Source organism: Podarcis erhardii, assembly GCF_964252035.2.
Source record: "Podarcis erhardii genome assembly, chromosome: 2".
Taxonomy (NCBI): domain Eukaryota; kingdom Metazoa; phylum Chordata; class Lepidosauria; order Squamata; family Lacertidae; genus Podarcis; species Podarcis erhardii.
The window spans coordinates 23,334,102-23,356,056 of record NC_138498.1 but is presented as its reverse complement, the minus strand read 5'-3'; the positions used below and the strand labels follow the sequence as shown (position 1 = coordinate 23,356,056).

General features: G+C 40.5%; 1 protein-coding gene across 1 annotated transcript in view; it reads left to right on the top strand.

Moving 5' to 3' along the window:
• Positions 1-694: 694 nt before the first annotated feature.
• The window catches only part of SMURF2 (SMAD specific E3 ubiquitin protein ligase 2), a 69,513-nt gene continuing 48,252 nt past the window's right edge, over positions 695-21,955 (top strand). Inside the window, exon 1 of the mRNA XM_081850039.1 lies at positions 695-2,875. Within this exon, the coding sequence (XP_081706165.1) occupies positions 2,824-2,875 (52 nt within the window). The 5' untranslated portion in view covers positions 695-2,823. The remainder of the gene's footprint in view (positions 2,876-21,955) is intronic.

Sequence of the window (21,955 nt, the reverse complement as noted above, 5' to 3'; positions counted from 1 at the left end):
GCCAGGCTCAGGTAAGTGACCTGCAGTTTGCCAGGTGAGAACAGTTCAACGGAACCAGAGAATATGTGGTTCTACAGAGGTGCAGCTGGACTACAACTCCCCTGACCCCTGACCACTGGCCCTGTTGGTTGTGAAGCAGGTAGGAGTTGGGAGTCCAACAGCATCTGGGAAACAAAGGATGAGCTGGTTAAAGTTTCAATGACCCACTGGGCAATGGACATAGGGCATGATATGGATTTAAACCTCTGGGAGAAACTTTGGAAGAACAATTTAAAATCTGCTGCATGCTACACATTGAAAGAGAATTATATGAAAATGATTCACAGGTGGTATTCAACCCCAAGTAGACTGGCTAATCATAATCAGATTTGTGTTGGAAATGTAAAGAAATGGAGCTTAAAGAATACTGGGAAATGATTTATAATGAGATAAAAAAAATGTTTAAAGCTACCTTCCCGAAAAGACCAGAGGCATTTTTGTTAGGAATCGTTCAGACAGATGTTCCTAGGTGCCAGAAATCCTGCAATCCTGTGGATACCTGACTAGGATCAGGTAAGTACCACTTGTAAAAAGCGCATCAAAAGCTTTGGAATTCAGAGGAATCTTTATTTGCACCAGGCACTAGCCATAGCAATAAAATAAAAAACAACTTGCTGAAGATAGAGGTAAAAACTTAACTATACAAAATACATTCTGGAGGTTTACATCAATAATCAAATAATAGATCAAAATAAAAACAACCACCCAATAACCCCCCCCCCCCAAATACCCCACATTTTAGAAGGGCATAGTATGTCAATCAAATAAACCAAAGGCCTGGTTAAAAATGAACATTTTTGCCTGGCACCTAAAGTTGTATAATGAAAGCTCCAGGAGAATTTCCCTGGGGAAAGCATACCACTGCAGAGAAGGCCCGTTCTTGTGCTGCCATCTTCTAGATCTCTTGAGGAGGCACACGAAGAAGGGCCTCAGAAGATAATGTCAGGGTCTGGGTAGGTTCATATGGAAAGAGGTGAGCCTTGAGATATTGTGGTCCGTTTAAGGCTTTATAGGTAAAAACCAGCACTTTGAACTGGGCCCCGAAACTCAATGGTAGCCGATATGCTCAAACTGTCTTGCTCCAGCAAGCAACCTGGCTGCCAGATTCTGCACTAGCTGAAGTTTCCAAATCATCTTCAGGGGCAGCCCTACATATAACGCATTGCAGTAATCTAACCTCGAGGTTAGCAGAGCATAGTATACTAACAGTAGTCAGGCTCTCCCTGTCCAGATAGGGGACATTATCATTGTGTTGCTTGATATCGTAGAGGGGCTGTCTGATGAACTAATGTGCTTTGCTGAAGCCCAGTGTGAAGAACTTGTGGCGGCGATAAACCAAGAAAGCAAAAGCTTTGGAGCTGTGGTGCCTGAAGCTTCTTCTTCTTCTTCCTTTGGTGATCACTTGTAGCCAAGCAAGATTGTTTTCCATGAACACGGTCTTAACGGTGTGTCCATAAGTGGAGGCCAATTCTGGATGTTCTCCAATTGGAGCACTCCCAGGCGAGTGTTTCCCAATTGCTGGTGTTTATACTACATTTTTAAAAATTTACCTTGATCTGTAAACCCTTGATCTGTAAACCCTTTCTGTTGACCACCAACATTATGCTTTCCATTCTTAAGTTCAGAATAGAGTAGTTGCTCTAGAAGATGATAATCAGACATCCGAACAACACAACCAGTCCAATGAAGTTGATGTTGAAGAATCATTGCTTTGACACTGGTGATACTTGCTTCTTCCGGTACCCTGGCATTAGTTCACCTGTCTTCCCAAGTGATACGTAATTTTTTTTGGAGACACCATTGATGCAGTCTTTTGAGGAGCTGGCGTTTATAAGTGGTCCAAGCATACAGTAAGCTTGCTAGCACAATAACTTTGTAAACGAGCATTTTGGTTTCCCTGCGAACATCCCAGTCCTTAAACACTCTGTGCTTCCGTCCGGACAAAACTGCGCTCGCCGATGCCGGATTTTGGCATCGGCCTTTGCGGAAAGGTAGGAGAAGCGACCAACACTTTCCAACGTTACACCACCGTTGAGTTGGGTTTGTGGCACTGCAGAGGGCTTGTTGGTGCAGCTCTTTGGCTTTTTGGGGGGATGTCGAGGGACAGGCCCAGCTTTCCTAGGAAGCTTCTGCTGTTCCCCAAGTGGAGCGCTGGCAGATTGTTTCCCCAGTGTGGGCGTTTATATGACATTTTTGGAGAGAGTTTTTAAGCTTCTTTCGTTGGACAGCCGGCATCACGGAGCTGGCCGTGCCTGGAGTTCTCGCAAAGCGCGCTGGGGGTCGGGCCCCCATCGATATTCTTCCGCGCGGCTCCAGAACTAGGGAGCCTTTCACCGAAGGGCCGCCCGCGACGCTTCGCCGCCGCCTTGAAAGGGGGGCCCTGTCGTTACTGCTGCTCCTTCACGAGGAGGCGAGGCCTGTGAGGAACTGGGCCTGAGGCGGCGAAGCGGGGGGGCGGGGAGGAGAGCGAAGCGGCCGACCGGCCTTGGCGCGAGCGACTCCGCCGCTCCCCCCTCAGGCTTCTCCCCTGTCTGCCGCTTTGTTGTACTCGCCGCCTCAGCCTCCGGCGGGAAGGGAAGGGCAAGGCGGCTGCGCCTCCGCCTCCTGACGCTCATGGCGACAGTGGGCACATCCGGGCTTTTCTCCATTCGGCGTCGTGAGGCGCGTCCAGCCCGACTCCATTAGAGGCTCTCTCTCTTTCCCTTTCCCTCCCGCGCCGCCCCGGTCCCCGGCGGCAGGGAAGGAGGGTTACTGCCGGGCTCTCGGGAGGGATTCCCGGGGGTCATGTCCAACCAAGGGGCGAGGAGGAACGGGCCCGTCAAGCTGCGACTGACAGGTGAGAGGAGCCGTTGCGCGCGGCGGGGCGGGCGGTCAGGCAGGCGGCGCGCACGCTTCGCTCCCGATACACACGTTACGAGGAGGAGAGCGAGGCCCGAGGGGCCTCGTTTGCCTTGTGGGGTGGGGTATGGGGGGGGGGGAAGCGGGTCGGCTTTGACAATGGAAGGGCCACCCGAGAAGAAAGAGGCGCTGTGTGGGGGAAGAAGGGTATTGAGAGGGGAATAAAATTCGGGTCTGTGGAGAAGCCGTTCGGAAGTTGCGGGACGCTGAAGAGGGCGGTGGGGGTGGGGAGAGAAAAGGGCCCCAGGTTTGGTGAGGAAAGGAGAGAGAATTTCGCCGTTTGTTTTCAAAAACAATAATAAGGGAAACGTGAGGTGTTTGTGTGTGTTTGTGTTTCAACCCACTGGCCGGGAGCCTCGAGGAGCGAGCTGCTTCCCCCACTGCCTTGTGTATGTGAGACTCTCTCGAAAGCTTCCAGGCCTCGGGAGAAAAGTAAGCTCTTCACCCCACGCTCCCACCGCGCGATCTCAGCTATCGTGAGTGGGGGGGGGGGGGTTGAAGAGTTTGCCGAGGGGTGCGAGCTTCCAGGTGCAACGGTTGCTGCACACGACGCCCTGAAGGGACGCATCCTGCAAAGCGTCGGACTCTTCCGATAAAGCCCGTCTGAAACTCCAGGGCTCGAGCATCGTGAGAGGTTTTTCTTTCTCTATCTCTCCAGCATCTGGATTGCTCAACCGGTTCGTTAGGATGTGAGGCCGCTTTGGGACGTGGGTTTAAGTGTAAGTTGTGAAGCGGGGGGAGGGTTAGAGAGAGTTTGATCCTTTTCCTCTGGCAGCTTAAACTTGAATGAGTCTCTGCCGCTTTGCGCCCTTGTTTTCGCCCTGCTGGAAATCCACTTCCGCAAAGGAAGGTTGTGTAAGGCTGTGCCTTGATGAGATGGAGAGGGCAAGAGCACGAACCTTTTGGGTATTTTCTTTCTTTCTAATACTGGATATATATATATGTATGTGTTTGGGTCTCCAAAGAAGTCTGGAGATGGAAGGAAAGGCTTTTTGGAACAAGCTGGTTTGACTGGAATGTGCAATAGCTGTGGTTCTGTTTTGATGCTTATGCTATCATAGCGCAGAGCAAAAACTTGCTTTTAAGCTTTGAAAATCATATTTTTTTCAAGTTTATTACTGTTACTGTTAACTATTATTAATTTTTACAAAGTAATAAAAAAAGTCCCACCCCACACCCGAGACCATTCCATCGTAACTATCCAGCCTCCCAACATGTCAACACCTCTTGCGATGGTTTGACCCCTTTCCGTTTAACAGTACAAATTCTACAAATACCTTCCATATCTCCTCAAAATAATTTCTCCTCATATTCTCTGTCTTAACCTTAATAGCACATCTTTGAAAATCTTCAGATGCCTTGATTGGAAAATGTTTTGAGGCAGTTGTCTTGAAGGACTCCTACTTCAGTTTCTATTTCCACCTCACATGTTAGGATTTAGGATTCATATCCATGCTTGTTTGTTACAGTAAAAAAAGACTTTTTTAACAAAAAAGATATGTGTTTTTAAGCCAGTGTCTCATCTACTAGATGAGAGCCTTGGGAAAATGATGATAGCGCTTTCTTTCTACTGTATACTGTGTACTGTATTTCAGGTAAACCTTGTGAAATACGGTCGCTTACATAAAATATTAAAAAAGTAAGCATAAATTAAAACTAACAAAACACACATATGTATGCCCTGGATTAATTTATATGAAAGTTAGATTGCATCTCCCCTCAGGGCAAGATTGTTTTCAGGTAGCACTATGATGGCTGTAAATCATTATTAAAAGCAGACCTGTCCCCAGCCTGGCAGAGGTTGTTCTTACTAATAGCTTGTATTATCATCAACCATTTTTGAATGGTTGCAGTCTCTATAATCTCTTGTGCATTTTACTAACATATACATTCTTGTTTGTGTGGCTCTAGTTCTAATTCTGCAAGAACATAATTGGGAAATTTCCAAAGTTGATATATGCATATTTATTGGGGGGACGGGACTTGTGGCCCTGCACATGTTGTTGGACTTCCACTCCCATCAACCCCAGCCAGCATAGCTCAGTCCTCAGGGGTGATGGGAGTTGTAGTCCAGCATCATTTGTTGTTGTTGTTTAGTCGTTTATATCCTACTCTTTGTGACCCCATGAACCAGAGCATGCCAGGCACTCCTGTCTTCCACTGCCTCCTGCAGTTTGGTCAAACTCATGTTAGTAGCTTCGAGAACACTGTTCAACCATCTCGTCCTCTGTCGTCCTCTTCTCCTTGTGCCCTCCATCTTTCCCAACATCAGGGTCTTTTCCAGGGATTATTCTGTTCTCATGAGGTGGCCAAAGTATTGGAGCCTCAGCTTCAGGATCTGTCCTTCCAGTGAGCACTCAGGGCTGATTTCCTTAAGAATGGATAGGTTTGATCTTCTTGCAGGCGAAGAATGGATAGGTTTGATCTTCTTGCAGCACCATAATTCAGAAGCATCAATTCTTCAGTGATCAGCCTTCTTTGTGGTCCATATGATGTCCAGCATCATATGCAGAGCCAAAGAAACCAGGTAAAGCTGCAGAAAGAAGTTTGGGCAAATGCACTTTGTGGAGCGCAACATCCTTGGTCTAAAAATTGGCAGAAGGACTGTTTTGCAGCTGGTATTGCCGCTGCTCTGGAGAAGGAACAGTGAAGTTCAACAAAGACTGGATTTACCAAAGACGTGCTTTACAATCTTTTTAAACCAACAAGTGGATAGGTAGTCATTACGTCTGTCCCTTCCCCTTGCACGTTTTCTAATGCTCCCAGATTTGTAATTTTGGAACTATAGAAGCTTGTCTCAGGGGAAGGATTAATTAGTATTCAAAGTACATTACACTACTTAAGTATTAGAAAAAAATTATAGGCAATTGTAAAATTATAGACAGCAAGCAGACACCCTATGACCTTTTAAAATGTGTTTTTTTGGGGGGGGTGTTATTGGGTTGTTCATTTTATTTTGATTATATATTTGGTGGTTTTATACTTTGATTTTGTTCTGTGAACTGCCCTGAGACCCCCAGGTATTGGGCAGTATATAAATTCAATAAATAAATAAATGCAGACAAAAACCCTTGATACTATTAAGATTAAATATTCTGTATTTTGGCTAACTTTAAATGTGCATGTAATGCATCACATTCTTTTTTGTAGGGAACCTTTAAATGCATAAGGAAAGTTGCTATAGAATAAATATTGTTAAGTATTTGAAAGTAAGTAATATTGAACTCATTGGGACATCTAAGTAAACATGTATGGGGTGGCTGAAAGTGGCTTTCTTAGGGTTTGCTTTAGAATATCTAAATCTCATGTACTTTGTGGTTTTGATAATCCATTTTGGTATGAAACATACTTCAGGAACTTCTAAATGCTAAAACTATATTCAGCTAAAGTTCTTCGTTGAACGTGATTAGAAGTAGTTTACTATAAGAATGTTGACATATCTAGTTTCAGTGTTTTTAAATTTTATGAGGCTAGCAGTCTTCTGTTTTGGCTTCAACCTTTTTTTCTTGTCCCAGTTTAATTTTGTAAGCAATATGTAGTATTTATTTATTTCACATTTATTATCTCGGTATTTGATAGTATAGACTGTGAAAACTGGATTGGAAAAACTGGATTCAATTAGCAGTTTTCAAGATGTAAACATTAAAAGTTTTAGATGGAAACATTGTTTTGACTGACTGGATAAATGACAGGATAGTGTTTGATGTGAGGCCAGGAACTGATTTGGAGCTAATGCCCAACTTCTATGTCCATCTTGAGGAGCCAAATAAAATATTTAGCCTAGGCCTGATTTAGAAGAAAAGGTTGATTCTTTTGAGGCTTTAAGAATGTTCTGAGAAATGTTTGGCATACCTTTGCACTAAGTGTTTAACAGTTTATTTAGATCTCTGTTTTATAACCACTGTAGAGACATAACTTTGAATTTTACTGGATGTCCAGCTTATTCATAGTTCTTCTGTATCTTTGTTCACTGTGTGTCTTATTTACTTGTCAAAACATCAGTGTGCAGTCTACAACAAGTTGCCATGTGTTTGGCTACTGACAATGCGCTGATATATGAAAATAACACTAAGAATATTATTAGAATGAGAATAGGTTTCTGGTTGTGCACTATATTTCAAGCAGATCTGAACTTGCACTTTTCTTACTGTTGATTTATGGGGATGGGTCACCATCTGCCTTCTATAACTAGATGTTGAAAATGGGCTAGCTGTTTGAGAAGGCTATTCCCCCCCCCCAAAAAAAAATTGCTATTGAATTAAGTTGGATATCCAAAATACTATGAAAAACTACGTTGTGTATAATGTATTTTAGTTTTAAAACAGAGTTTTGCTTTGCTGCCTATACTGAAACTGCAGCATTCAGAAGTGTTTCATTGCAGACGAAAAGTAAGGCTGAAACCCTATTTAACTTGGTGGGATTTACTTATGCATAAGATTGTGCTTCATGTATCATGAAAATGCTCTAAAATGACATACCAGTAATTAAAAGTTTGGGATGGTAATTGTATTGCTAAAGTATCAATCTGGATGAAATGTGCTGGTTAGATGTTTTGATGCATTAGGTTTTCTCAGGTAACTATAAATACTGTGGATATTTTCCTTTCAATTCCAGTATGAATTCATAGGGCCACAAGGATGCTGACTCCTTACCTTAGCGGTGAAGTATTTGTGCTTTTTAAATAGATGTGGTGCATCATTAAGGACAACATCAGAACTATTGGATAGCCACTTAGTTAATGAGACTGTGCTGCTGCTGGTGAAGTTTTAGTATAATCATATTAGATTCTTAGTTCTCTTTTAAAGGCAACTGAAAGGGATTTTATTTTAATTGGGGAAGCAGATGCCATTGAGGAATATATCCTAATAAGGACTATATCACACAAAATTCCGTACTTCATGTGAGAAATCCTGACTTTTTCCATCTAGTAACATGTATGGACTATAATGTGAATGCAGACTTGACAGCAATTCCTGTGATTCTGTTGGCTAGAGAAAGAGCAGTTTCAAAAGGACAGTCAGGATTGCTAAAGTGTAGAGTAAAATGTCTTCTCTAAACCTTCTTTTAGGTTCTTCTTCATTACATTATTTATAAACAACTAGTGTTTTCCCCCTTCTATAACCTTGTCTCTACCATTTGAAATTTCATATCTTCTTTCTTTAAAAAAAAATTATAGCATTTTTATTTTCTCCCTCCAGGGACTTTAAAAAAAACCCCTTTAAAAATGATTTTCTAATATCAAACATTACAAAAAATTGAAGAAATAGAATAAATATATACCATGAGAACATTTTAACTCCAAAGGACTGGGCCCCCTCAATCCAGACAGTATAAGTAGATAGAGCAAGTGATTAGAAATTGAGGCATATAAGGACCTGAAAGATTTGGTGGGAAAATGATGGCACAAACATTAAAATAATAGAAGAAACAATATCATACTTACGTAAAATTATTATGCATTCCATATCCTAGCATAATGAGATGGTGTGTTTTCCTTTTCCTTTTACAAATGTAATAAAACTATACCAATCTTTAATGCATTTATCTGATTTTGAAGAGTCATGTATTCTGATTTCATGAATTAGTTTTTCCATATATTCTAAATAGTATAGGTAAATAGGTAAAGGTAAATAGGTAATAGGTAAATACCATACCTTGTGGTGCCACAAGGTTAAAGTAGTTCCCTTTAAATCTTGCCAGTACTTAGTGATTGTTATATGTTATATGCCAGTACCTAGTGATTTCATTTCCATGAAAAGAGCTGCAAAAAAGAAGGGAACTAAGAGTCAATGAATACTATGTAAAATTTAGTCAATCTCTTTCTGAGCTGTCATTATCAGTTTCGGCTTCTTCATATTTCTTATCATATTTCTTATGAATTTGTTGCCCAGATTGAAACAAGCTGTCTCTCATGAGCTTATATTCCTAGGAGGAACATGAAAACATAAAGCTTCTGATTTTTTATTGTTAACCCAAAAGGCCGAGACGATCTCAAAATATTCCAGTTCTTTCTTAAAGGGGATGTTGTCAAAGGGTCTGTAACCAATAAGACCAGGTCATCTGCACACAGATTTAATAGGTGGGCTCATCTTGTAATACTATTATACAAAATAATTTAACAAAATTAGTAAGCTTTATTGTACTTAGAAACATCAAATTTTCAATAGCAATTGAAAGGTACCCTCCTTTTTCCAATTACAGTGGTACCTCGGATTACATAGGCTTCAGGTTACATACGCTTTAGGTTACAGACTCCGCTAACCCAGAAATAGTGCTTCAGGTTAAGAACATTTTCAGGTTAAGAACAGACCTCCAGAACGAATTAAGTACTTAACCCGAGGTACCACTGTATAACTGATAGATATTATAATCACCAAGAAATTATGTTTCATTTATGTGACCAAAAAGAATGTGCAAGGGATCTACTGGGAGTTAATAGCCTGTAATGTCCCTGCTCCTGCCAACCTAACAGTTCGAAAGCACGTCAAAGTGCGAGTAGATAAATAGGTACCGCTCTGGTGGGAAGGTAAACGGCATTTCCGTGCAGTGCTCTGGTTTGCCAAAAGTGGCTTAGTCATGCTGGCCACATGACCTGGAAGCTGTCTGCGGACAAATGCCAGCTCCCTTGGCCAATAAAGTTAGATGAGAGCCGCAATCCCAGAGTCGTCCGCGACTGGACCTGATGGTCAGGGGTCCCTTTACCTTAATGTATTCTATATGATCCACAACTGATTTCCAAAATGTATTTCTTTTAGGACAAACCCAATATATATTGAGAGTGGCTAACATGGCATTCAAATGCTGTTAGACTACAGCTTCCATACTCTCTAACCATTTGCCAACTAAATGTTGCTGTTTGTTTTCTATACTTTATATCCCTTTCTTCTGTTAGAGCAGGAATGAGGAATCTGTGGCCGTCCAGATGCTTTTGGATTCTATCTGTCCCAGCCATCCTGGCCAATGGTCAGGGATGATGAAAGCTGTAGTCCAACAACACCTGGAAGATCATAGCTTAGCCAGTCTTGTAATATATATTGATGAGATCCGCTCTGTCTGCTTGGCAGTGCCAACAAGTGTCCTTTGTTCCTGGGTATTTTCTACTTGGTTTCAGTGGTGTTAGATACCATCTATAAAAGCTTTTATGGGAACTTTCCTTAAGGTAGGCTTGCCATATTTCAAACAGTGAAAATACACAGAAAAGTTGTTGAGCTTCTTTTGGCAAAGTTGTTGAGCAGTTTTTTAGGTATTTTTATGGAAAGTCACCAAAAACGGCACTGCTGATATGGGCTGCCATACATCCGGATTTTCCCAGACATTTTAATGATTTCTGCCCGGACACTACTGACGACTGCAGAATTCCAGATATGTCCGGGAAATCCCAGACATATAGCAACCTTCCTTAAGGTTCATGCTTGAAGTCATTTGTGGGAATTTTATATACCTTTCCAGCTGCCTAGAGAAGTACTTATCTGTAGATCTCTCTCCAATTTAACTTCATAGGGATTTGGGTGCAGGTGTGACTCAAATAACATTTTATATAGTTTACAATGAAATTCTCAAAATTCATTTATGTAGGGGGCAGTATTAGCCATGGCTGATGTTAATTTAGCCCTATGACTAAGCATAGTTGAGGCTGGCAAGGTAGAGAAGAATTTTCATGTTTATGCGGAGAGCAGCTAGCTGGTATGATACCAGGGAAGAATAAGGTCAAAGACAGGAAATGCTTCCTCAGGAACTTCTGTTCCTATACCAGATTGGTTTTTGGTTTTGTTTTTGTTCACTGCTTAAGCGCTTTCTTGCAATCAAGTGGTATATAAATTTTGTAAAATAAAATAAAATAAAATGCTAAGCCAGTACTTGTGTCCCATTTCTGCTCCTTTCTCACTGAACCTGCAACTGAAAAAACACTTCACTCCTTTGGAATCTCTGCCACTCTCTCCTTTCAATATTTTTTTCTGTCATGAATTAAGGATATCTCAGGGTGGATTGGTTTAAACTGGTGATTGAAATCATGATTTAAATTACCCTGGAAAAAAGAGAGATGCTTAAATCAGCAATTTAAGTCAACTTTCTGATTCTGAAAATCATAAAACAACTGCAACTTGCTAGTTCCTGGCCACCAGTATAAACCCAATTTATAAATAAATTTATAAATAAAAAACTAGCATACTATGGCTTGTGTTTGTTCATCAAATCAGGATTATAGATCAGGATTCCTGACATTACATCTGAACCAAGCTTAGATTCCTTACATTAAAATGCTATACTTGGATTAAACTGATGCAGGTTATGGTGTGAGTAAGTCCCTAAAGCAGCACTGTGTGGACACAAATTTCTGCAAACTTGTGGACACAAATTTTAGTGCTGGTTTCGTCCTCTAGTGCCATATATGAGCCCAGTACATCTGAGATTGTTGCCAAAAGTCTTATTGCTGGGGGTCTTATTTATATTCCAAGCAAGGAAAACAAAGGCCCTTGAGAGGGGTAAGCTCTCCTGTGCCTGTGAAATTTGCTCATCTTTGCATATCTCTTAGAAATGTCTTTAAAATATTTTTTTTAAACTGGCTGTTGGTGGCTGAGGTTTTAACATTTGTTATGCACATTCATGTGTTTGTTTTCAGAAATAGGACATGGTAGAAAACATGGCAACAAAAATCTTGTTTCCTACAGCAAAAAAATGTGTGTGCGCGAAACAGTGTAGGAGTATTTCTAAGATGTGAGATGCTTTTAGCAGGTGTTTGCTTTCTGGAGAAGTGGAAGAGTAAAAAAGACTTTGGATGGAAGAACAGGACTGGCTGAAAATATGTGCAACTGTGCCAAGGTGTTTGTGGACACAATTTAACTGTATAAGAAATGTGGCAGACTGCCACTGGGAATTACAGCCTTGTGTCAGATGCCCCATATCCCCCATAGTTTCCTTGTGTCCTGACACCATTACATTTGTTTGCTGTCTTGCTCCACAGGAGTGTGGGTAATTCAAAGTGTAATGGTCATCTACAGTTATGCAGTCTTAAATCATTTCTGAAGTTAAAGTGACATGTGACATTTGTGGGAAAGCTAGGGATAAGTAACTCATGAATAAATATTGATAATGAATTAAACCTCTCCTTCTCCCATCCACATTTTCTGTGATTTTAAAATGATTTAGTTTTGATATTAAGTGTTTTAGTTAAATAGATATGTTGTTCAGAATGACATAATCTCCTCTCCCCCTTTGTACAATGTGAGTTGAAGTAAACCAGTAGATCACAGTGCTAATGATTGACTAAGCTGACTGAACAGATAAAGTATATTTCTTTATTTGCTGTATGTGTATAATATAGAGTGAGCAATAATTTATGGATAACACATAGAGTATGTTCAGGAATTATCCTTGATTGTGCTAAGTGGGTCCAAAATGCTGGGGAATGTCTCCTGGTTCTTACTTAAGGAGGAAAAAGCAGGTTTCTGAATACACTGCTGATCTCAGCTGATTGCTGTAGTTGCATTCCATTTTGTATAGTTGTTAAAACATCTGTGCTTTTTGTAAAAAGCACAAGTCGCCACAGTGAATATAGTAAGACTGCCGCAGTCTTTCAAACAGAATGAAAATGGTTACTAAACAACTTATACTGTCTAGAAAGTAGCAAAAGTGACTTCAGACTTACTTTTGTGTCTGTTAATGTGCGGTAACTACAAAGTTAATAGTAGTTTCCTTTGCCTTAGCTCTCTAATTTCCTGTCCACCAGTATCAGTTGCTATAAGCAGCCACTTCTTTTATTTTGAACAATATTATGTAATACTGTTTGTATGATTTTCCTCCTGTTTTATTTTGGTCTTGGAATAAAAGCTAGAAGCGCCTTTTATCAGTGCCTAAAGTGCCTTTAATCAACTGCAGTTGGTATGACAGCTACGACGCTTCCTGGACTGGGAAAGCTTGGCCACATTAGTTCATGCATTTGATTCTTCAAAACTGGTTCACTGCAGTGTACCAGTGTAGGACTTCCCTTGTGCTTGATCTGAAAGCTGCTGTCAGGGCACAATCCTGGAGCATGTTTGCTGACAGTAGTGAGATCTTTTTAGAATAGAACATCTATGCTCAGAGACTTATACTGGTTCCTGATTTGCTACTGGACCAAGTTCAAGTTGTGACTATTAGTATATAAAACCCTTAACAGTTTGGGACTAGTTTACCTTTGAGGTCGCCTTCCCCCATATGTACCCACTTGACTGTTTCAATCTGTGGAACTGGCACTGTTACAAGGTGCCACATAATATTTATTCCACATTTGCAATAAATCAGTGTTTTAGTGTGACAACACCTAGACTTCGGAACTCCCTGTCTATTGACATCAGTTTAAACAAACCTACTCAGGTATGTAGAATGCTAATGTGTGTTTTAATCTATTTTTAGTTTGTCACTGATTATAGTTTTTTTTAATGCTTTAAATAGTTTTTTTAACTGTTTTTCAAATTATATTTTATTACTTTCTAAAACATATATGAACAATAAAACACAATTTAGCCTGCAGCATATGAAACATAACTGGATTTCATAAAGTTTACATTAGAGTTACAAAAATAGATGTCCAGATTTGATACAATGTGTCAGTGTCAAAGTCTATCTGGAGGTGAATGACTGTATCCTCAAAGTATTTCACTGAATGATCACAGTCATTCTTTGGGGGTACCAGAGGATTATCTGCCATTACTGGCCATTTTGTGATACAATAGGAGGTAAATTGTTTCAGTGCTTAAAATATTTGGGGGCATTGCTGAAATTGTTTCTGTGAATAACCCTAAAATGTACCATATTTACTCAGATCTAATGCACAATCGAATCTAATGCGCACCTCAATTTTCAAAACCTTGAAACCAAAAAAGTATTTGCTGGTGAATGTAAATGTGCCATCAAATCTAATTTTTGCGAAGTAGTTTGGCCGAAAGGTGCACATTACATTCGAGTAAATACGGTAATTTAATTTCAAGAGAATCAAGTTATTGGTTGGCTTCCATGGTTTTCTCAGTTGTCTATGTTTCAATTCTTAATAGAAAAATGCCTTTATTATTATTTTTATAACAAGCTGTTTTTTATTTCCTTCAGTCTTGCATTGCCTTACATTATTAACTTGAAAACACTTTACAGAGTGCCATAAAGAAGGAACAATTATTTTTCTGCTTTCCATTGATGTATTAGATTATCTATGTGCAGATAGTAGATACCAACATTCTTTATGGAATAGAAATGTAGTATTGAATACAACCCATTTTTCTTTTAAAAGTTTTATCAAATCAGCTATTTCCTGTGCAAATAGATTTTAAACTTCACAGCTTTTTTGTGAAATAAATATTAATTGAGTTACGTTTCTAAGTATTTGAATCAAAATGTATAAGCCTACCACAGTCCTTCACTGTTATGTCCTTCACTGTTGTGCACATATAATCCTGTGGGAAAGGGGTCACACTTGTGGTTACTGGTTTTTACTAAGGACGTCAGCTACATCACCAAAGGTGTATAATTCTCACACTTAGTTCTCAACATTCTCGATGGGAAGTTCCCCTAGAAATTACATCAAAAGGAGTTTATGTGAGCATCATTACAGTGAGATTGCATGTCAGTATGTGTCTGTACTAAATCTATATAATTTGTTAAAGTTTTGCTTATATGACAGGAAAAAGGGTAAAAACATTGCCACTTTATATTAACAGTAAGAATCATCTATCAATCCTGTCTTAAATGTATAAATTAATACAAGAAGCCCATACGTTCAAATAGGTATCTAAACATGATTGTAAGCCATGTGTTCAAGTGTAGAAAGGGCGGTGAGAGCTTCAGGCCACAGATTAATGGATAGTGATTTTTAATCCTTTCAGCCTTGCCACCATAAGGACTCACAGGATCCACTTTTGTTGTCCATTTGTTAGTGTCCATGCCATAGGAATATAATTTAAGAGTGTCAATATCTACCAATATCAAGGACTTCTCCAAAATAAAATTAATATGAACAATATTTTCTGACTTGAAATTGAATGACAGGGTGGAGGACGAGTCCACATTATATGCCTATTTGTGCCCCACACTCAGATTTCTCCTAATAACTAGCAATGCTAAATCTGGATATCAATGCGTTAACTCTACATTTAATTTCTAAACTGAATCAGTGATCCATTTTTAACAATGAATAACCATGATGTACCATTAAACACACCAGCCTCTGTGAACTCCAGTGAAGCCTCAGACTCAAGTGCTCCCTCATCCCTTCTATTACTGCGTGGCTACAAATAAGAATAAACCACAATTCAGTTTCATTTTCCATAATTCCTCAGGTTTGTTAAACCAGTTTCGGAAGCATAATTCAAAGCCTGCTTTTTTGCAACTGAAGTTTGTTTGAGCTCACAGAAGCTTGTGCACAGAACCCTAAACAGTGGTTGATTCCTATGTGTGAACAAGGCTAATTGATTTTACCAGACAGAGTTAAAGGAGCCTTTTCTATGTAAACGAAGAACCAGTTTGTTCAGTTCTCATCTATGAATATTTACCCTCTACTTATGTATTTTGTTTTCACCTCATAAAAATGTAGCCTTCCCAGTAACTATCAGGTATTGTTTCAACATATCAGTCATGGACATGTCTTTTTTGCTTGCTGCTTTGGATTTGTGGTAGCAGAGTAAAAGAGAAGCACTGGAAAGAAGACAATAGCATTCTTCAGCATACAGATTCCTGCATTCTCATATTTGATCTCTCAAACTGTCATGGGCGCTGTATCGGAATTTTAAAAAAACCCCTATGTGTTGCATTCAATGCTTCATGAATAGATTTCTGCTCACACAATAGAACTTCCCTTCTCCTGCAGCCTCCCCCCCCCCCCCACCATAGGGTACCCAACAAGCTTTTCCCACTCATACAGTGGTAGCATTGGATACAACACAGTTCCTTCATAGGTAGAATGTGCAAAATGAATGCAGTACAACAAAGAGATGCAAGGTCAGTTGTAAGAATAAAATTATGTAAGTGATACACAACTTAATTGTTACTTAACATGGTTTAGTAGCCAGATTTGCACCATCGTTGAGGAAATATATGAAGTGGAAAATCTGTTTTACATCAGCACTTTTCTTGAAGATTTGAACTGCCATTATTTAAATTGATTCACTCTTTGGAGGAGTCCCCTTCCACAATGAACCCTTCCATTTGTACAAGGGACCCTCTGGGTACAACCAAGAGTTAGAAGGGTAAATTGTTTCTTATTCTAGATTTCAATATTTTTAGGCAGTTGAAACAGAGGTAGAGGGTGACTTGGAGGCTTTCAGGAAGATGTCTAGACAAGCTTTGCTAATAAAAATGGGCATTTCACTGTAGAACGATATCCCTTTAAAGTTGTTACCTTGAGCCTGATGTGGTGATGCAAAAAATGAATTTTGGTACTGCTTTGGCCTTACCTGTTTTCTCCTTCCCAAAGTTGGGCTGAATCCAAATGTATCCTTCCTACAACAGAGGAAGAAATGTACTAATCAAAATGCATTGTTAAGGCACTTAAGGGTATTCATTATTTGAGATGCAAAAATATAACTTGTGTTTCCAGCTTTCAAGACTATCCATTTCATCAGTTATCCTTCTAGTGCACTTGCATGGCATGAATCAAGGTTCACATTTCCATATGTGTATTTGAGTTTAATCACAGCAATAGCTACCATTGCTTCTAAGTAGCTGGTTTATCCAAGGCCCTTAAGGTACAATGATGGGCCCTCTAAAAGTATCCAGATTGGAGTTAGGTCAGTAACACAGAAACAGGTTTACTTTTGTGAAACAGACGCTAATGACTTGTAAAACCTAAGTGTTGCTACATGTTGGTTCTCTTTAAAGTATGACTTTGTAGATTTAGCTTAGTTATGTTTAAACAGATGGGCTGCCAAATTCCTTCAGTCTGTACAGAGTGTAATTTTTTAATGCTCTTTCTCCTCTCCTCTCCTCTCCTACTCTCTAAGCTTCTGTCCACACACACAAAAATAAAGATGAACTATTCAGCTGACAAGAATAACCCCAAGAAACTCCGATTTTACACTTTTCTGTATAAGCGCCGCCTTCAGAATTAGTGTCTTAAATCAGATACAGTCAATAAATTATTATTTTTTTTCTGTTGGGGAAAAGCTGTGATTTATTCAAATTTTTCAGACTAAGGAAAACTAGAGTACAATATTTGGAAAATGGCGAACTAGGATTATTCTAAAGTGCTTCTGTCACTTTAGCAGAAAGGGATGATTAATGATGTCTGATAAAACAGCACAAGGGCTGGTCTGTCAATTGGCAGTAGGAGTTTTTACTTAAAACCAGGTATACAGAAGTAGTTAACCTATAACAAGGATACAGGAAAAGCCTCACAAGTCAGCCATGTAGGCAGAAAGGATGCCAAATGGGAAATGATTCACCGTCTCCGAATGGGATGAGCAATGAGCAGAAACAGTTTAAATTTCAGACTTTGGGCTGGATTCAACTAACTGGTCCTGCTAGCGGAAGTTTGCATAAGAACTTCCGCTATTGCAGTGGGGTTTCCCCTGTCTCCTCTCCATGGGCGCCCCCAAAATTGGCTGTGGGAGGGGTCAGGAGAACCTCCAAAACAGCATTCAAGAGGAGGAGAGGGGAGATCTATCAGGCAAGCAGAAATGCTTGTATTGCCCAAGCATTCGGCTTATTTCTATGTTGAATTTCTACCTTATCATTTGGCTCATTACTAACCAAAAACAGTGGTACCTCTGATTGTAGATGGGATCTGTTCCGGAGGTCCGGTCGGATCCTGAGGTTTCTGCAACCTGTAGACCGCTTCTGCGCATGCATGCGGTGAAACCCGGTAAAATACTTCTGGGTTTGCTGCATGTGCATCCCGAAGTTTACGTAACCAGAGTTAGGTAAACGGAGGTACGACTGTATATGATTATGCCTGTATCCATCTTACCCTATGTGTCAGTGTGCCCTGTGCTTCAAAATTCTTAATGAAACATGGATGAAAGGCTAGTGTAGTAGCGGCAAGTTTAGTTTGTGTGAGGTATATATTTTTACATTCAGCAGATGTCCGTGGCCTTTGTAAATTATGCATGTGGTGAAAACCACACAATATAACGTGCCAGCTATTCAGATGACAATCAGGCTCTCAGATTGATTGTTTCAGAATGTGGAATCTTCCTGAGTTTCAGTCATGTATGTGCATGCAACACATGCGTAGACAAGTGCACAAACTTTTAAGAGTGTGTGCATCTCAATCTTGTACATCTTTACTTGAAAAGTTCCGCTTGTGAAGAAAGACCCTGATCTGCCCCACCATTTCTCTCAGGCAGCTTGTCACATATCTTCTGCTAGCCTCATCAAACACATGTTGGGGAAAGAGGGAGAGAATTAAGGCAAGCTTTATTCCACCTCCACCCCACCTGGAACCCCTTTTGCAATCTCTGCACCTTCCTCCTCATTTCAGTAGCTTCCTTCATCTTGTAATTCCCGGAAGGATCCTCGGCCGCCATTCTAGACTCACTTAACCCAAGAGCCTTAATCCCATTGAACTCAGTGAACAGAGGGACAGTTAAGTCATTTTGGACTCTTGCCCTTGTGAGGGTCTTACAGGGGAGGCGGGCCCTGGACTTTTCACTTGCTTCAATAGGTGGATGACTGCTGAGAGGCCCTCCTACTTATTCTGCTGGGGGGGACACTTGGATTTCTGCCCCACCCTGAGAATATCACTGTTGGTGGAATTATGGAATTGTATAGCAGGAAGTGTCCCCAAGGACCCCAACCTTGCAAGAATGCAATGCAAGAATCTCAACACATAGTCCCCCATCCTATTTGAAACCGTACCTGACACTGCTTAGCTTTGCAAATGTGCTAGCAGTTTTGTTGCTGCAGGAGGTAAGTATATCTAACAGGACTGCAGAATGAGGGAGAGCCCGCCTCCTTTCTTTTGTTGCAATTTTAGGAAGAAGGAAAAAGCAGGGGAAGAAGAGAGTAAAAATAAAACGCCCCTGCCCTGCATAATACTTCACATTTTTTTTCCTTTGACGGATGATAGCCACTTCAAGCTACCCATTGCAAATTTTGCTATAACAGAGGTGTCTGAAGCGGGGAAAGAAATACTATCCTTTCCCTTCCCTTCTTCATGGTGAGAGAGGGAGAGTTGTCAACATATCCCCTCCCCCGCCCCCAAACAAATGACAACAAAACATACAATACAGAAGAATGTGCTTCACCTGTGATTTGTTTTCTTGCAAATTCAGACATGGTTGGATACTGAAAAAGATGATTTAATCAATAAACAAATTTAGCACACATGTGCTAAATACACAGAATTAAATGCTGCAGCTATGTTCCCTGAAATAAACTGCCTTCAGCACCACATTGTCTTTTATAAGGAAGTCAATACTGATGAGCAGATTGTTAACTGGACAGCTTTAGATTTGCTTCGATGGGTGTACAAGTGGAAGCTGCAAGAGAGTTTGACTAACTTTGTTAGACATTTCATTACTCAATTTTTGTGAGTAAACTAGAACAACTATATTTTAGTGAGTAGGGTAGAATTATTCCGGTTTTGGAGCCACAGTGCTCTGGTTTATTTTGTATTCTGTTTTGACCTTTTGCCTGATTTTGATCTACCTTTTATTGTTAATAACATTTCCTAATTTGACCACTGAAGGTTGTGTGATTTCCAAGTTCAGGGTTTTAGAATCCCCATGAACCTAGATGCTTGGAATTCATGCTACCGAAAGTTTAAGATTGGAGTTGTGAGATGAGCATGCTCTTCCGAGATCTGGGAGCAGGGACGTCTTACCCATAGAGGCTAGTGGTGCGGGGTGCCAAGGCAGAGGCTGGACGCAGCACCTCCCGGCATCAGCTCGCCCGCCTCCGCCATGCTGTGCCGAAGCAGTGCTGTGCCCGGAGCCTCTGTCTGCCATGGCCACTGCGGCACGAAGTGGCCAGCTGAGCTGGGAAGTGCTGCGTCCAGCCTCCACCTCTTCCCCGCCAGAGGAGCCGCCCTCCAGCCGCTGCCCGCCTCCTCCAGATCCACCGGCAGCGCCGTCCTCCCTAATAAACTCTGGGAAAGGGGGTGCGCTGGAGGGAGCTTTGCACCATGGTGCCAGATATGCTTACGACGGCCCTGTCTGGGAGTCACTCAGGGAGTGTGGACTGCTCTTCAAAATATGGCAATCCTAGACTGTAAGGGCAAGAATAATGGTAGAGGAGTATAAAATTCAGTGCAACAGTTGTGCTAGCAGAAACTTCCTGTTGCACAACAAGCATCAGGGCCACACAGCAGTCTGTTGCACAGCCAGCCGTGAGAAGTATGCTGACTTCATGTGCATTCTTTTTTGGAAGTCAAGGGCACTATATTGAATTCCTCCCCCTCTGCGCAATGGGACTTATTCACAGGAAGGTGTGCTTAGTATTATACCATTAAATCTTCAGGATATATTCTAGGAGATGCCATGTTCAGATAACTGATGGGCAAATCAGGAGTAACATGTCTTTTGCTGCTGCTGTGCCCAGCAGACCAGCTGATTGCAGCCAGGCAGCTGGAGATGCTAAGTGTCAAGTGTGGCGATGGACATCTCCATCCATTTACACAAGGCCAGTTGCCAGTTGCAAAATGCGCCTGGCGCCTGGCTAATTTTGAACGCTGATCTTACCAGGAAATTGTTCTTCACAATGTCGGAATCAGGCCTTTGGTTGTTGTGACACCCACCCTTCGGAATTTAATCCTTTTGAATATTAGGCTTTTGGGCACCTGCTGAAGACCTTCCCTTCCAACAAGCATTTTAAGTTGTGGTCTTTCCCAGTCTGCATATGCATTATAATTATTTTAAAGAATTTTTTTATTGTTTGTTAACCTTGGGCTTGTTGAGAGGAAGGGTGGGAGACAAATTTAATAAATAAATAGGTTAGCGTTTTATTTGATTTGCAGCTGGTCATGCACAAGGAAATGAACACTCATTCATACTCAGGAAGTTCAATTATAGAATCATAGACTTGTGGTGTTCTTTCTAAGTGTCTGATTATGTTGTTACAAATCCATATGGCAGGTTGATTTTTGTGGGAAGGCATCTATAGTTATGTTGAACCCAGAAAATATCAGACACATGTTATAGACACATTCAGTGAGGAAAGTGACAACATCCTTAGCTAATCTCAGACCTCTCACATTATTAGAAATAATCTCATATCTACATACATCAGGGTGTCTAGATGATGTGCATTTATCATGTTGCTTTAGTTGCTATATTCCTATAATTTAAAAGTTCAGTCAAAAGGTTTTCTCCAGTAATGTATAGTAAAGCGAAATGTATAATATATCCTTGTACTCTGAGGTTCTTTGCTTCAGCAAGAGGCAAACAAATAAGTGGGAAGGCACAATAATGTCTTACTGTGTCTTTGCTTCACTTCTAGAAGAGAGAAAGGAGGAGAAAATAGGGGTCTGCTGCTTTCAGTAGCAGTCATGTGGCTTCCACATTCTTTTTTCCTCCCTTAGAGTAGTTACTAAGATCACAAACATGAAAATGGAACACTGAAGGTAGTGGATTTTTGTCTTTTGTGGAACTGAAGGAGGAAGAGGAAGGGAACCTACAAAATTATTAACTTTGTTTTTTCTTAAAGAAAAGAGAACCTTGATCTTGGCAGGGAAATGGGAGGAAATTTTCCTATTCCTGAAGAGTTTATCTGTAAATGTAAATATACACTGGTTAATATTTAAGCCATTTACCTTTTCACACAAGCTCTGTGAATCCATGCTATGTATTGCAAAGAGAGCATAGTTTCTAGAACTACTGCAGGTAGTCTCTTAAGCTTCTGTACCGCTATTATAAATATTTCAGTAAAATGTCATTAGTTGTATCCAGTAACAACTAGGATTTCTTGTGTCTTTCTATTCAGGATCCAGCATAACCCATCCAAATCTTATTGTCAAAAAGCTTTCTTTTTAAACTGTATATTAGAGTGTGCTTAAAAAAATAAAATTGGTGTAATCTCTCTCCTGGTTTTAAAACGTAACCCATGAGCAAGTCTTAGA